Here is a 16129-nt window from a genome sequence, read left to right on the forward strand (position 1 = left end):
GGAAAAGCGTTCGAGGCACAAGGCGTAGCTGAGAGGGCTGAGCTGGGAACGGGCTTTGGCCTGCCCAGAGGACGGAGGGCGAGCAGTGTGTCTGGCACAGACAGAATCAGTGAGAAGGGAGAGGCATGGGGTCAGGCGGCCAGGAGAGACTTGGCCTCGAGGACCTTATTCCTGCTGTGATGGTAGCCACTGGCGGGGCGGGGGGGTTTGAGCTGAGGGGACACACTGGCTGTGAGAGGTGAGAGGGGGCTGGGAGGCGGGACAGGAAGCTGTTAAGGGGTCCAGCTAAGACACGGTCGGGGCTGGGACCAGGGTGGTGACCATGGAGATGGAAGTGTGGGTGGATGCCTGTGATGTGGGGGCCGACAGGACTTGCCGGTGGGTGCATGAGGGAGGTGGGCTCACTCTGGTCTTTGGCCCTGAATATTAGAGGGCTGATGGAGAGGGCCGAGGGAACTGTGAGAATGAAAAGTCTGGCAGGCCAGACACGCGGCCACAGTGGTGAGCCTAACCCAGCTCCTTGGCCTTGGATGAGAACCCATGGCTTCCCCTTGCACCATTCCTCAGACTCCACCTGGCCTGGAGCCACCGCCTCTACCCACCATCCCCCAGGCCACATGCAGCCCCCTGCCCCCTGCCAGGCCCTAAGCATCCCTGACTCCCCCTAGCAGTGGATTGGGAGAACCATAAGCAGGAACTCAGCAAGAGATGGAGGAGTCCATGGCACCACAGCACTAACAGTGTGTTAGGGGCTCTGCAGCATCCACGGGGCTATTGTCAAACAGGGCTAGAAAGGCCATTGTTTGAGGCAAGCAGAGGCCTCGGTGGCCAGGGGCACCGCTGGCCTGCTTCAAGGCTGCGTCCATTTTCAAAAGGCTGCTAGGCTTCTGGGCAAAAATAAATTGAGAGCATCACTCTACAGTTCCAAGGAGCAGAGCTGGAACTAGGAGCCCCACTTCACAGATATGTACGCTGAGGCCTTAACAAGGTCAGGAGGTGGGCCGATGGCCCTTCAGACCCCAGGCCCTAAGGCTAGGCCCGAGTCCCCAGAGACTAAGTCTTGGGCAGCCCAGCTGCCCGGGCTCTTTCCTGCTTGTCTTCTCAGCACATCTCAGGTCCCATAAGCCCTTCTGCCTTCAGCGACCATGCCATCTTGGCTCCTCCCGGACGGCTTCTCTGAGAGCAGGAAGGGGTGGTTCCAAATCTCCTCCCTCCATCCAATTCCTGCCCTAGCTCTCCTTTGGCTGCCCGGGATGTGAGCCGTGCACCGAAGGAGAATACCAGCTACCATTCTTTGGGGAGCATGGCCCTCGCTTGCCTGCTGGGGTTTCACCTTCCTTCACCCCCCTGTCCAGTGTACCAACGAGAGATGTCTACTCGGAACACCTAGAATCAATACTCGTGGCTCTGTTTGCAGCTGGCCCAGGCCACCATCCCCTCCTGCTTGGACTATTACAGCAGCCCCCCTGCTGCCGCCCTCACCCCCCCCACACACACACACACTCCATTCCCCATAACAGACCCCAAGACTTCCTACCACACGGAGCCTCACGTGATATAGCCGACCTGCCTCTCCCAGCTCCGTTCCCACAGCCTCCCATTCCCTCGGGATCCAGCCGCCTCCTTTCGGTTCATCGCACACACACTAGGCTTACTCCCACTCGGAGGCCTTTGCCCCAGCTCTTCCTTCTGCGGGTCAGGCGCTTCCTGCTCGTCACAGCTGGCTCCTACCTCTCATCCGGGTCTCCGTACCCCCGACCTGTCAATGTCCCATCGCGAGATGAAGTCCTGCGTCACGCTTCCAGACTCTTCGCTCTTTGCCTTGCGTCGCAGGATTCCCTGTGTCTAGCATAATGCCGGTATTCGGTACTTGGTGGTTGAATTAAAGAATGAATGAACGATATCTACCTGGCACTGTGTGAACAGAGCAGAGGGTGCCTGCCCTGCTGGAGCTCACAGTTGAGCTTGGTGTTTACCCAAGTTCGCGAACATTGTCTGGTTCCGGAGCTGCCCATGAACCACGGGCCACACACCAACAACTTATGGGTTAAATATGACTCATTTCGTTTGACTCAGTCCATATTTTTTTAAATTTTTGGAAATTGGTGGAATTTAAAAATTGGTAGAGTTCACATACAATCTGGATTTCCAGCTTCTCTTGGAAAATGGACAGATGTGGCCACATTGGGTTTCTGTGCTGGAATGACACAACTGTTACTGCCCCTTTAGATAGGCACGTTGTCCACAGTACCCACCACTCTAGTCTCTCCCCGACAGCCAGCTCCAGTCACCTTTTATCACTGAACTTTTTGGTAGAGGCACGGATGTAGAGAAAAAAAAAAGAATAAATAATAAAGAACTTTTCTAATAACTCTACATCCATGCCTCTACCAAAAATCGGAACATGAAAAGCTGAATGGGTCACGTGACTCGAGAAAAATAAGTCTACGGCCATGCCACCCTGAACGAGCCCAATTCGTTCTGATCTTGGAAGCTAAGCAGGGTTGGGCCTGGTTAGTACTTGGATGGGGGACCACCTAGGAAGACCAGGTGCTGCAGGCATAAAAATGTAAAAAACAAGGAATTGTGAGCTGACAAGGTCCTTGCAATCTGTGAGGTCAACCAAGGGTTGCCTCGCTTTAAAAAAAAAAAAAAAAAAGATACTCATTCATTTGACCAACATTATTGCTTACCCACTATGTTCCAAACGCAGCAGCAGACAAGGAGATAGGGCAGCAGACGGCATGATGAGCATCCCTTCCTCCCGGGGCCTCATCCCAAACACTGTGTAACATTCTTCTCACAAGTGAAGACATTTGAGTTGTTCTCCAAGTGAGAAAGGTTGCCTCTTGTGTCCACGGTCACTAAGCACCTACTAAGTACCAGCCCCTCCCAAGGTCTGGCACAACCAAAGTGCTTAATAAATATTTGTTGAGTGAATGAACTAAATTCACCTCTTTCCTAGACAGACTGTTTTTCTCTAGGGTTTATTCAAAAGATAAGTGCACAGTAGGTGCTCACTTAATGTCAGTTGAAAGAAAGAGTCTGGGGTAAGAGGGGAAGGTTGACAGGGAAGTGTGAGTTGCATGAAGGCTGAGCCCTGGGAAAAGAAGGGGAAGGGGGCAAACATTAATGTCCCTGCCAGAGCCCACATCCCCCTCGTAGGGACCCCAGGAGGTAGGTGATAGGGTTCTCAAGTGACAGAGAAGGAAACAGGCTGGAAAGGAAAGCCCCTTGGCTAAATGTACAGGCTCCAGGAAGGAGTGGAGGAGGAGGAAGCTCATTTGCCCCGCACCCAGCTAGGAGATGCTCCACAAAAGTGTGGGGGGCAGTGTAAAGGGCCTCTCCCTTGAAAAACTATCCTCTTCGACTAGCTAGCTGCATGGAAGTCCATCATCTTTTGACTCCTGACATTTAAATTGTGTCAATTCATTTATCAAATGCATTTCCTCCTAATATGTTCCAGCAAATATTTAATATGTGAGGAAGGTGTGTTTGTGGTAGGGACTCGAGATATCTCTTTTATAGGAGATAGGGAGAGAGCTAAAAAGAGGAAGGGTCCCATCCCTGCCTTGACTAGGTCAGCTGGTAAGATCAGCTCAGCTGTGGCCAAAAGTCACAGTGACATGCCTCACGGAGGCCACCAAGTGGTCCCTGGTTTCTGAGGAAGGTGGGCCTCCCTCCAGCTGGGCCTGGGGACTGGGCAGAGCAGAATGAATGGTTGGAGATGGGGGTATCAGGCTGAACCTCAGCCAAGGGTTTAGGTAGAAACAGACATGAGCGACCTGCCTATCCTGGCTGCAGCCAAGCAAAGTGTAGATTGGGCTTGACTTTGTCAGGGGTCCTAGGCCATGAGCTCACCTCCAGCTTTGCTGCAGCTGAAATCTGACCATTTGGGACAAAATGAGGGGTATTGCGGGTGTGTTAGCCCCAATGACTAAGGCCCTGGGGTCTTTTGGGATCTTGGTGGCCTCAGCAGTTTAAACGGCCCCTTCCTCCATGAAGCCTTCCACACTTCCCCCGCCAGCGCTCAGCGCTCTCCGCTCTGTATCACGGCCCTGTGCCTGTCCCGCGACCGGCCTGCGCTTTGCCGCAGCCCCGCGAGCCTCTGGCACGCAGCTGGCACTCAGCAAATACCTCTGGGCTGCACCACGAATTGCTCAGCCAGGCCTTTAGGATCTGAGGCCGCCTGGGCCCAGACCCGGTTCGACAAGTGTGGGCCGCGCCGCCCGCTCCCGCCCGACGTCTTCGCGCCTCCCCGGGAGCCCGGGGCGCGCCCCGACCAGGCCTGGCCCAGTTGGGTAAATTTTATTTCATCACCCACAGAGCGTGCAAGCGCCGGTGCAAATAACGTTGCCCCCTCCCTTCCCCTACTCCCTCCGAAACTCCCAAACTCCCGTTGGCGAACGCTGCACCCCGGCGGGGAGGTGCCGGCGGGCGGCGGCCGAGCCGGCTGGGCAGCCGGGTGCTGGGTGCCCGCGCCCGCCCCCCGCCCCCGCTCGGCCACCCCGCCCAGGCCGCGAGGCCACCTCACCGGCAGCGGAATGGAAACCGGTTCGACAGGTAACAAATAGGTGGGTTGTCACCGTTATTTCCCAACGCATGCGCCGTCGCTCCCCGGGCCACTCCAAGCTAATTAGCTCAGATCACCCCCCTCCCCGCCTCAGCCACCAACACACACCGCCCCGAGCCAATAAAGCGTGAACCCGTCCGTCCGGCTCGCACTTTAAGACTTCCCGAGCGGCCGCGGGGGACGCCAGTCGAGCCGGGAGACGCTCACCTATTGCTTCCCCCTCGCCCGGTGCACCTGGCTGCAGGGGCCTCCTTCGAAGGGAGGTCGGCGACAGCTCCGCGGAGTTGGAAAGGGGCGCGCGCCGTCCCGGCTCGGTCCCTCGGAGGAACGCGGGGGAGCTTGGTCGACTCCTTGCCCGGCCTGCGCCCTCCCCGCGGCCTCCTCCAGCCCGGCCCGGGAAAGGTGGGACCAGACGCCGCTGCCCCTGGTCACGGAAGCGGACGGCGGCCCGCGAACAGGGTTCGAAAATGCCCCGCGCGTTTCTGGTGAAGAAGCCGTGCGTCTCCACGTGCAAGAGGAACTGGAGCGAGCTCCCCGACGAGGAGCGCGGCGAGATCTACGTGCCAGGTGAGACGCCCGCCCGCGGCGGGCCCCGAGTCCCCGCCGCCCTCCGGCCCGCGGCAGCGTCGCGGCGGCGGACGTGCCGGACTCAGCGATGCGAAGCCCGGGGCCGGCGCAGTTGGGGCGCCCGATTTAATGTTTAAGCGGCCGCGGCCCCGTTAGTCCTGGGCGCTGGGGGAGGGGAGGGGAGGGGAGGGCCGGGGCGGCGGAAGGAGGCGCCGGGTGGGGGCGGGGGCCGCCAGGTGGGGTCGAGAGCCGTTCCCAGGCTCGGTCCGTCCGAGGCGCGCGAGCGCGCGCGGCGCCCCCCTTTCTCCACCGGCCTGAGCCGCGGCGCGGGGTGGCCGCCGGGCGTGCCACCGCCGAGGCGACCCTCCACTCTCGCGTCGTAAAATCCAGAAAGTCGGGACCTCTATGAGGCGGGACGAGGGCACTGGAGCGATGCCGCTTTGGGGGGCAGGGAGCGAGATGGAGTTTGGGCTGAGATTTGTGTAAGCCGTCTTCACTGATCCCGCCCTCTGCTCCACAACGCGGGTGCCCAGAAGGTCGCGGTGCGGGTCGGGCCGGCGGGGTGCGCCGAGACCGTGGGGCAGGCGCCCGGTTGCACCCTTGCCCTGAAGACAAAGGTGGGATCAGGCCTCGCCTCCGTTAGAAACGCGCCTCCTTCGACCAGGCAGAGGATACAGTTGAGCCGAAAGTAGGATCGGGGGGAGGGGGCGCGCCACACCGCCAGGGGACCAGGCCCCGGGGAAGCGGGTGCACCCAGTTTAGTTTTGGAAAACGCCTTGGTGGTGGTGTCGGGATCCACCTTGAATGAGTAACCCGAGTCGTTTCTTCCTCCGGTGGCATCTTCCTCCGTTAGCCCTGAGGTCGGTTCCGCTCCTTCTGTCCTCCACCCTCACCGCCCAAATCCTCGGGCCTGAGAAAGCCGGTTTCCGTCCGAACGCCCCTCCCCGGGCCTCGCGGGTGGGGTGGGGGATGCGCCCAACACCCTGCCCAGGGCCTCGGAGGGGGGAGAAGTTGTAATTAACCAACCGACTTTGACCCTTGATCCGCAGGCTCCCTGGCACCGCCCTAGGCCTTGTAGGAAAGTCATGAAATGAGGACAGTGAGGGGCCCCGTGAGGGCTGGTGCCTCAGTTTCTCTCCTGCCTACATGGTCCAAGTCGGCGGGCATAGCGGTGAGACCTTTGGGGTCTGACCCGCCGGGATCCGGTGACCTGTGGCCCTGGCGGGAGGTTTCACAGCTTGTCCTTATCTCAAGCTCAGAGGCCCCTTTTCTGGGGCCTCCTTAAAACGGTCGTTGCTAATGACTCCAGTGGGGAAACTGAGACGAAGGGAAGTGAGTCCCCGCCTCACCTGAGGTGGATCAGGGTGTGGGCCCAGGGCTCTGTTTACAGTTCTTCGCGTCCCCAAGTTCCCTGGCAAGCTGGCTGGAGCTCCGTAACCAGAAAGGCCTGGTGATGCGCGGGGCGGCCTCCTGCTCCCGCCTCCTCCCTCACCTGTGTTTGGCTTGCTGCTCAGCTGCCCCTTGGGATCTGATAAACTGAACTTGGACTGTGGTAAAGGTGAGCTGAGCCTTGTGCGAGACTCAGTGTGCTGTTATTTTTAGTTTTATTTCACATCTCAATCAGTAACAGATCATGGATTGACATTTACGAAGGACAAAGAAATTCCGTTGGTTGAAATCATTGACTTCCTGGTGTCCTAGTGATTTTCCCCACCGCAGTTCTGGGGGGGCCATCGTGGGAGTGGCAGCGGGGACCTCAAGGGCTGCCCGCCAGGTGCAGAGAAGGGCTTCTGAGTGTGTCGCTTGCTGCCGCTGTTCAGGTGAGGGAGACAGGCAGGCCGCTCACTCTGCGAGATGGTCCCCGGATGTGGGGTGGGGGTCTTACCTGGAGGTCCTAGGTGAGAATTTTCCCTTATCTCTCTGGCAAAGGAGAGTCCTGTGGGGTCAAATAAAAGGTAGAAGTTAAAGAACTTAATTTTGTCTCAAAAGCCATGCGGCCCACTGGAGAATTTTCCCACAGTTTTTGGAAATAAATGGAATGTTCTCGGGCCATGCTCGGGTGCTTCAGATGGCTTAAGAGTGGGGTAGGTGGGGAGGGGGGGTGTTGTGGTGGCCTGTCCCCTGGCTGGGCCATCCATCACCAGTCGACCGTGACCCCAGGAGCCGGCTGGGCACGTTTCCTTCACCCCGCCTCGCAGACGGGGCACTTGTGACCAGCTAAGCATTGACTCCATCCGTTCCCACTGAGCGAGGCATGGGGAGGGCTGGGGGACAGGGAAGTGTTTGAGCTCTGACCTTCCCGCCAGGGTCCTCCAAGACCCTTAAAGCAGCAGAGAGCGCCTGGAAGTTTTTGTTTTTGTTTTTAACTGACTGAAGGCCCTGAGCACCAGCCTGACAGCTCAGACTCCAGGGCCCCCCCGCCCCCATCACCCCCACTTTCCGAGGCACATTCAAGAGGTTCCCACCCCTGGCACCAAACTCCCCCCCCCCCCCCCCGGGCCTTCCTTACTCTCCTCCCAAAGCTAGGGAAGAGCCCAGCAGTGTCGGAGGGCCACAGGAGGCAGGAGATGGCTCCACTCACGCTGGGAGCATTGAAAAGGTTTGCGGTTAAGGGTAAGATGCTCCCTGTTTTGGTTCTCCACTCCTCTCAGCCCCCTGGTCCCCTGCGGTGTTGCCTCTTTGTTATGTCAATATTGACTGTGGAGTGCTGGGTAGTGCTGGTTTCTTGAGGATGAACCCAGCCCCCTGTACCCAGGGGCTAAATTCCATTTCCTGGATGGAAGGAGAAGCTCCTAGCGGTCCTCCAAAGCCCACCTGGGTGCATGCAAGTCTCTCTAGGCCAGAGAGGCTCCTGAGAGCAGCCGGAGCCTGGGAGCTGGAATGGAGGCCGGATGGATGATATGCTCCCAGCCGCGAGCATCCCACATCCTCTTCTGGGCCCCCGGCCACCACCTCCCCCAGCTTCGGAGCCTCTGCTGTCGGCTCGGCCAGTTCATCAGCACGCGCCCACCCCAGGGAGGCAGCTGGACTGGCATCTTCTCAGCCTGACAAGGCAGTATGGGGACCTGGGCAGCGCTCTTTCCAGGCCAAGTTAGAAAGGCCGAGAAAGTCAACTTTGGACCCCAGAATACACGTGTCGGGGCGGGGAGAGCCTAGGTCTCTGACGATGGTGATTCTTATAATTCCTGGAAGCTCTGGCAGCGAAGGACAGGTCGGTCTGCCACGCTCTCCAGGAAGCAAGGCTGCGACAGTAGACAGCCAGACGGTGCGCGGGGACAGAAGAGCAACTTGGGCTCGGCCACTGGGCTAGACGGGGCTCCCACCTGTCCCATGGCTTGCTGTCACCCAAGCTATGGTGTCCCTAGCTTGTGACCCAAGGCAGATTCCTGCCAGACCATTTGTCCCAGAAAAGAGAGCAAGTGAGGGCAAGTCCTCTGGGCTCAGGGAGGACGGGAGCAAAGCGTGGCTTTTGTTGACGTCAGGGTTTCTTTTTAATGCTGTTCACTTTAAACGAGTCTTGCGTGGAGTCGCAGAGGGGCGCCTAGCCCTGTGCTGGGCCGAAGGGCGGGAAGGATGCAAATGGAAGCTTAGACCCTGGTTGGCCACCTCGGTGCGAGGGCGGACGTGCACAGTTTCCACTTCATTACGGACACGGCGTGAAAAGTGGTTGGGGAAGGGGGACCCCAGAACGGAGGCACCAGGCCGAGAGACGGGCGGACCCCTTGTGTTTCCGGCGTGGCCGCCTCTGCCAGTTGGCCGGCACCAGCTTCCTTTCAGGCATGGACGGCCGCCCTGCTGGGGCTGGAGGGGACGGGCACAGGAGACCCTGCCCCTTGCTGATAAGGGTGGAAGGCCACCTAACACCAACTTGGGCTGCGCTGACACACTGAGCTCCCTCCACCCCATTACCCCATTCGGGGCCGAGCGAACCCCCAGCACCAGCACCAGCCCCGTGTGGTCAGAGGTGAAGCGTCCTCACTTTTGCTTCACCTGCTCTCCCCAGAGAGCCGGGGACCAGGCCTGCTGCCCAGCCCTGGCCTGAGGCCTTAGGGCAGGACCCGGCACTCTGTCCAGTATTCGGGCCAGAAGCCTTTAATCCCAGAGAGAGGGGACTTGCTCAGGGTGAGGCAGCGAAGGCCCCCAGCTCGGAATCTGCCCTGGCCTGCGTCCTCCATGTCATGCAGGTGGAGGCACGCTGGACCAACATAAGAGGAACCCGCAAACCCCCCAGGGTGTGGGGGGAGGGCCGGGCTGCTGTGGCCTTGCCACACTCCACGGCCGTGGGCGGGCAGTGAGTAGCCACAGCGGACGCCGCCTTGCCGGAAACATCTAATTAGGGGACAGGGCCGCACAAGCAGGGTCCGACCAGTTCTGCTTCCTGCCTCCTGCCACTCAGTGACACCCAGTGACAGGGGCGGCTCGCCGCTGAGCACTCCCTGTGCGTGCGGCCGCAGCGGGGACACACTCTGGGGGTGGCAGTGAGACGGGTTTGGCCGGGCAGCTGGGAGGGTAAACATCTGCGCCCCTGCGGCCGTGCGGCCGCCCCTCGCTAGGGGCCGAGGGGCAGAGGCGGCTCGGACCAGGCAGGCTCACTCCCCGTCCGCAGCGCCTCAGCACCATGGCGTCAGGGCTTCTCTGGAATGGGGGCGGCAGGCGTCGGAAATAGGTGTCCTCCCCCACCGGCTTGGATCCCTAGAATCCCAACCGTGAACCCCTACCTGCTGGAGCAAGGGAGTCAAGAGTGGCCACCAGCTAACCCTCACCTGCTGTCCCTCTCCCCTCGGCTGCTCCAGGTGCAGGCAGCGTGGCCCGGCTCCAGCTCTCGGGAGCCTCGCTCACGCCATCCGATGCTGAAAGGCAGACGCGCGTAGCGGCTCCTGTTTGTCCCCGCCTGGGTTGGGAAGTGGAGATTGTCATTCAGCCGGGAATTCTTGGCCAAGATCTTCAAAAGCTGCTAAACTGGCATCGGCGCTGCCAGCCACTCTGACGCGCCCCTGTCCTCCCCTGTCCCCAGGCACATGTGCACAGGCAACCGTCACCGTGGGGAGAAAAGAGGGCCCCCCAAGCTCGGGCCTGCTGTCCGGCCTTCCGGGGCTCGGAGAGGCGCGCGCCAGCTCCGGGCCAGGGCCAGGGCCAGGCACTGGTGAATCAGCTCCCAGAGTGAGGTGGCTCATTAAAGTCCCCCGGACAGACGGACGCCAGTGCCAGCAGAACGGGTTTTGGGCGGCAGGCTGGCGCATTCCTCCCCTGTCAGACCTTTGTTGTGTTTTGAGGGGGCGAGAGCCGGGGCCTCTCCCGAAACTTCGGTGCTTTCGTAGTCTGCCTTCCTCCACAGCCCTGTCTGTCCACCTCGGGCCTCGCCTCGCCACTGTGTCCTGGGAGAGGAGGTAAGGGCGGCAGCCCTCCTGCCCCGGGGCCTGGTCCACTGTCTCGGGACTACGGGTGGCAGGGTGCAGAGGGCCTTGTCATGGGTCTGAGACCCCAACTAGACTTTCTAAGTCCCTCGCCTGAAGCTCACTCATCCTGTCTTTCTAGGCTTGTCTTGATTTTTCCCTCTGAGACTTGGAAACCGTTCCTGGCTTATGGGTTTTCAGGACAGAGCTTAGTCTTTTGGGAAGAAAAGTCTTGACTAAACCAAAACGTCAGGTTGCTTGCTCCAGCTCTGCTGGCTCGGAGACTTGGCTGCTCTGTGTCACTCAGGGCTCTTCCTCTTTCTCGGTAGTCAGGAGGAGGGCCAAGCCTCCAGGGCCCCGTTTAGCGTGAGGTGTCTGTCGTGGGGCGTGGTGATGTCAAAGGCTGCCAGGTATCGGTGCCACAGAGGGCGGGAGCCCAGCCCTCGCTGAGCCGTGCTGCAGCGAGCGGTCCCTGCTGCGGGGGAGGGCTACGTCAGCCTGGCCGGCTGCCACGCCACCGAGACTGCCGTGCAGCTTCCACCTGCCTCTCTCTGACCTGCCCCGCTCAGCCCGCTCCGCCCCGCCCAGTCTGCCTGCCCAGCTGGGCCGGGAGGAGTCCCACTGGGCTTCAACAGCGGGGACTGGCCAGTCTGGCGGAGGACGGGGCTAGGAGCACCCAGTCACCCAAGGCCAGCAGCTAAATCTGCCTGGAGGAGAGGCCTGGAGAGGCGCAGGCCGCCAGGGACCCTTCTGGGGCAGAAATGAGTCACCAAGGCGTCCCGTGGTGCCCTTTGTCCCTGCAGGAGTGTGGACGAGACCTGGAATCTAGAGGGACTGGCCTGGGCAGGGCAGGCAGACAACTCCAGAGGGATGATTGGCAGGGCAGGTTCGGTCCTCCCAGTTCCGCTAAGACACAAATTACTCAGCGGGCAGACCTGTGGGTCGCGATGCTTAGCTGGCGTCACCTGTAATTACCTTAATGGGGCGGGAGGGAGGTGCGGCGTGTGGTGGGCTGGGGGTGGCCCTGCTCCGCCACATGCCTGCGAGGGGCGGGGGGAGGGATGGAGGCTGCAGGCCCCAGCCAGCTCAGTGCCGGAGAATCTCCCTGAAACCTCACGGAATCCTCTTTTCTCCATCAAGCCCCTCACCTGGCCGTTCTTCTCTCTGCAGTCAGCCTGGGCTTCTGCCCACCACAGCCCTACCAGGAGCCGGAGCCATCGGTGGCTGAACCCCCTTCTTGCCCCCTGGCTTTGGACATGAGCCTTCGGGACTCCAGCTACAGCGTGGCCTCTGGGCCCTGCGTGGTGGCCCGGCTGCCATCTGAAGACGTGGGCCGCTTGGCAGACCCCCAGAGCAGAGACCATGGCTTCCTGCGCACCAAGATGAAGGTACGCGGTCACACCGCCTCTGGGGGCCAGGGGCGTGTGTGTAGCCTTGAGCACAGCTCTGGAGACATGGCCCCGATGAGGCCTGGGCAGAGAGTGGCCTTGAATCTGGGTCCAGGTTTCTGCAGAGAAGTGAACCTTGCTAAGGCACAGATGGGGGGGGGGGCTGGAAAAGAAGAGATCTGGGTCTAAAGTGAAAATGTCATGCATGGGGCAGGAGCAGTGAGGTTCGAAAAAAAATTTAACCCTTTGGAGTCCATTCTGGGAAATGTTTCGTTTCATTTCTGGCCTTAAGGGAGCCACCTCCCTGCACTGAAGTCCTAGGACAGTCAGGGAGACATGAGGCTTCTCCTGGTCCCACGTGTGGACCTCCTTGAGGGCGAGGTCTGGGGTCCGCTGAGACCCAGGTCTGCCACTTCCTTCAGCATCCGAGGCCCGGCGGGGGGCAGGCCCGGCGAGCGCCTCCTGCCGTGCTCGGCCAGGTTGCAGTCAGTTGCCCGCCAGGCAACGCAAGTGCCCCTGCCTTGGAGGGGCGTCCCTGGCTGGGCCTGCATTCCAGACGGCTCCTCCGGGACCTGGCGGCCCCTGCCAGCAGGGAGCTGGTGGAAGGTGCTTGCAGCACTGTCCCTGGCCGTGGGCGCTGTCACTGCCTCTGCTACCTGCAGGGGCCAAGCGCGCGTCGTAATGAGGGGGGAGCCACGGAGCCTGCGTGCTGGGCGGTCGGCTAGAGAGCCAGCGCAGTGCCCCCGGTCCCCTTGCGCGCTTCCTCCCACCATTCGGGCCCCAGGGGGTGGGGCGTGGGGAGAAGGGGGCGCAAGACAGCAGGGTGTGGGGGAGTGTCCTGACCCAGAAGGTCTTGACTGGCTGGCAATGAGGGGCATTCACTGGCGCGGGAGCGTGCAGAAGGAGCAGGCGTGGTGTGACGGGCGCCCGGTGCCCAGGGAGCTCAGGGGCAGCACCAGTGACAGGGGCACCCACGAGGCACCAGCAACCTCAGAACGTAGCAGGTGGGGCCTCGAGACCTCGTCTCCCCTTCTGAATAGATATGAGATTTCCTGTAATGACAAAACCAACCGACAAATCCAAAACGAAAAACGTTGATACGCGAGAGAGTTGTCAGGGTGGCAGAGGGACTCGATCCACACTGTCAGGCCCGGCTCAAGTAAAACGAGGGGGCTGGGCTGCCCTGGGGGGACGCCAGGCTCACAGTGGCGGCCTCAGCCTCGAAAGGCTGCCCTGGTGACCATGTCGTGGACATTCGTCCCTGTCCTAAGGCATAGAGTGAGAAGAGAGGGCAGAAGTGACAAAAAAAGATTTGGGTTCAGTGTCAGGAGAACTTTCTAGCAGGTGGAGTTGCTGATGATGAATCTACGGGGAGTTGGCCGCCCGTCTCTGGTAAAGAAGGGGCTGAGTGGCAACCTCGAAAGCAGACTTAGGAGCCCAAGAGGAGGCCGGCCGTCGCTCCGCAGGTTCCCCCCAGCCCGGCCGCCCCGGAGCTCCGGGAGCCAGCGGCACAGAGACGCGGCCGCTGGGCTGAGGCCGCTTTTCCGGTGGGGCGGAGGGGCTGGTGTGCGTGTCCTCCAGTCTGCCGACCTGCGGTCCCAGCTCCTGGGTGTCCGTCACAAGCACTGTCCTCGCCCACAGGTGACGCTGGGGGACAGCCCCAGTGGCGACCTCTTCACCTGCCACATCTGTCAGAAGGCCTTCACCTACCAGCGCATGCTGAACCGCCACATGAAGTGTCACAACGACGTCAAGAGGCACCTCTGCACCTACTGCGGGAAGGGCTTCAACGACACCTTCGACCTGAAGAGGCACGTCCGCACCCACACCGGTGAGAGGAGCCCCACGGTCGGGGCCCGAGGCAGCAAGGCCTGCTCTCTGGGCGCCAGGCGGCCTGGGAGGGGCGTCTCGGAGCTCAGGGCGGAAGTCCTCAGTTCATCAGTTAGGTCGCTTGGGGAGTCGGAGAGGGACAGACCTCTCTGCGTCCGGGAAGCTGCCGCCGGGCTCCCCGCCCGGCCCCTGATGCGCGGCCCTGTTCTCCCCTGCAGGCGTGCGGCCCTACAAATGCAGCCTGTGCGACAAGGCCTTCACGCAGCGCTGCTCGCTGGAGTCCCACCTCAAGAAGATACACGGCGTGCAGCAGAAGTACGCGTACAAGGAGCGGCGGGCCAAGCTGTACGTGTGCGAGGAGTGTGGCTGCACGTCCGAGAGCCAGGAGGGCCACGTCCTGCACCTGAAGGAGCACCACCCCGACAGCCCGCTGCTGCGCAAGACCTCCAAGAAGGTGGCCGTGGCCCTGCACAACACCGTCACCTCCCTGCTGCAGAGCAGCCACCACCTCTGAGGGCCCCGCCCCCGCTGAGGCGAGCCGGAGGGGCCGGGCCGCCCCCCGCCCCCCGGCCAGTCCGCCCTCCCCTGCTGCGGCGACACCGGTGACGGTGACGGGGGGACTGGAGCCCCCAGGCGCTCGCCCGGCCACAGACAGTTTTGTATCGTGGGCGAGGCTGTCCCCAGCCTGGGCACACGTGGACAAGCCTGGGGCGGGGATCGGGCCAGCACTGCCTTTGAATGGAAGCAGCCCACCTGCAGAGGAGGCGCCGGAGGGGGATCCCGTCACCTCCGCCTGGAGCACAGGGGCAGGGGCTGCTGGCTCCCCGTGGATGACAGACTCGGGAGCCCTGGCAAAGAGCACCCTGCCACCACCGCGGCGGAGGAGCGGGTGGCGGCCCACCGGGCAAGGCCGCTCAGGCCCAGGGTCGCGGGGGCTCTGCGCACAGCCCGGGGCCTTCCACGTATCACCTCATCTTTAAGGAACCGACTGCAAGGTGCCAACGAGGTTTTATTTCCTTTTTTTAAAAGGTGACAAATGTATAGATATTAATATATTTTTGGTGCTGATGGCGACTATTTTTAAGAGAGGATGGAGCTGGCTTACCTCCCTCCCCATGCGGTTCTATTTATCCTGGACATTTCACACCTCCGGGCCCTGGCGCTAGGGTGGCTGGCCCGACCCACCCCATCCTTTGTACCTCCTGAGACCTTCCTCCGCCCCGCCTGGAGGATGCACTGCCCTTTGTCCCTCCCCTCCTGCCAGGACAGCATGTCACTGCTCTGCTCTTCCTCCCACTGTCTCTGCCTCTTTCCCACACCCTTTCAAGGCAAGCCTCAGGGTCACTACGGGCCTGCTCATCTCCTGATAACAGACCTTTTGTGGAACAACTCACCATTCTAGAGGTCAAGGGCTTGTCCAGCTACTGCTTTGGAGGTGAGCCAGGTGAGATGCTTCGAGAGGCTTAGAGTCCACGGCCTGAAGCGCCGAGGAGAGTACAGGGGTGGGCGACAAGGCCCGCTCTTCTCCTGGCTGAGTCAGAAACCCTTAGACAGCAGCAATGAATCAGAACAAAATAATAATCAGACACATCAGACACCTATGGAGGGAGGACAGTATTAGATGGCAGACAAATTATATTTATAGCCTTTTTTTCTGACTGTTTTTCAAATGGCAAGGCTGGGTCTCGAGCGCCTAAGGAGAGCATTGCCTCTCTGGGCTGGTCTGCTCCATCGGAGGGATTCGGCCAGGCTCCCTTGGCTTGGCTGGATTTCCTGCTGATGACAGGAAAGGGGTGTGGGTCCAAGGGGAGAGACAGGCTGGGGTCGGAGCCAGCCTGCTGCAGAGGGAGAAGGCAAACTCGGAAGAGAGCCACAGAGCGCAGCCGGCTGGGCACAGCCTCCTGACCTCCCGCCCAGGGGTGTACGGATTGTTCTGGAAGACTCTTGTTTCATTTTACGTTAGTGCGTGTGGGAGCTGCTGTATTCTGGAAGTTATATAGCATAAGATAACAGTATCCGAAAACCGTTTGTTTACATTACTGTGTCCCTGCGCGCCGGGCCCGTCCGAGGAAGGCGCGAGGCTCCGTGTTGTCTATTTTATTTTACAACTTTCTCCTCAACGATTAAAATCAAAGAAACGATCGTTTTCTGCTTTTTTTTTTTTTTTTTTTTTTTTTTGTCTCTTAGGCCTCTTTTTCCACTTGCGGGGAAAATTAAAACAATTAATGCCTTCTATTCAAAGCTTTACTTTTATGGTCCCCAGCGGGGCCTCAAGTCAAGACAGCGTGGGCGGCGCCCGCCCCGCCCCCCAGACTCTCCGCACCCGCCTGACGCTCCCACGTCCTGACGTCCTGACGCGGGGCTCTCCCCCAGGCCGG

At 60.6% G+C, this 16129-nt stretch overlaps 2 protein-coding genes and 1 pseudogene across 8 annotated transcripts in view; 2 read left to right on the plus strand and 1 right to left on the minus strand.

The window, feature by feature from the left end:
• The window catches only part of AP5B1 (adaptor related protein complex 5 subunit beta 1), an 18777-nt gene extending 13885 nt beyond the window's left edge, over positions 1-4892 (minus strand). Inside the window, exon 1 of one of the 2 annotated variants that reach the window (XM_016119402.2) lies at positions 4781-4892. The gene's annotated coding sequence lies outside the window, so the exon portion shown is untranslated. The remainder of the gene's footprint in view (positions 1-4780) is intronic. The other variant, XM_016119405.2, reaches the window with a different exon arrangement.
• Positions 2444-2562, plus strand: LOC118603199 (annotated as a pseudogene).
• On the plus strand, positions 4765-15892 carry OVOL1 (ovo like transcriptional repressor 1). 6 transcript variants are annotated; one of them, XM_036220566.1, is made up of 5 exons: positions 4765-5140; positions 11704-11921; positions 13563-13752; positions 13970-14273; positions 14315-15892. In XM_036220566.1, exons 1-4 carry the CDS (start codon positions 5041-5043, stop codon positions 14263-14265), a joined length of 804 nt encoding a protein of 267 aa, XP_036076459.1. In that variant the 5' UTR covers positions 4765-5040; the 3' UTR covers positions 14266-14273; positions 14315-15892. The 6 variants fall into 6 exon arrangements, with proteins under 6 accessions (XP_036076459.1, XP_036076461.1, XP_036076460.1 ...); XM_036220568.1 differs by lacking the exon at positions 4765-5140 and adding an exon at positions 5471-5622; XM_036220567.1 differs by lacking the exon at positions 4765-5140 and adding an exon at positions 5644-6698.
• The last annotated feature ends 237 nt before the right edge of the window (positions 15893-16129 follow it).

This window comes from Rousettus aegyptiacus, unplaced genomic scaffold (genome assembly GCF_014176215.1).
Source record: "Rousettus aegyptiacus isolate mRouAeg1 unplaced genomic scaffold, mRouAeg1.p scaffold_m13_p_5, whole genome shotgun sequence".
Taxonomy (NCBI): Eukaryota; Metazoa; Chordata; class Mammalia; order Chiroptera; family Pteropodidae; genus Rousettus; species Rousettus aegyptiacus.

Bases quoted from the DNA above. Each gene is read 5' to 3' on its own strand.
- OVOL1 (XM_036220566.1), top strand. From the start codon at position 5,041: ATGCCCCGCGCGTTTCTGGTGAAGAAGCCGTGCGTCTCCACGTGCAAG. The intron at 5,141-11,703 runs GTGAGACGCCCG...TTCTCTCTGCAG, and splicing joins CGGCGAGATCTACGTGCCAG to TCAGCCTGGGCTTCTGCCCA. The intron at 13,753-13,969 runs GTGAGAGGAGCC...TCTCCCCTGCAG, and splicing joins GCACGTCCGCACCCACACCG to GCGTGCGGCCCTACAAATGC.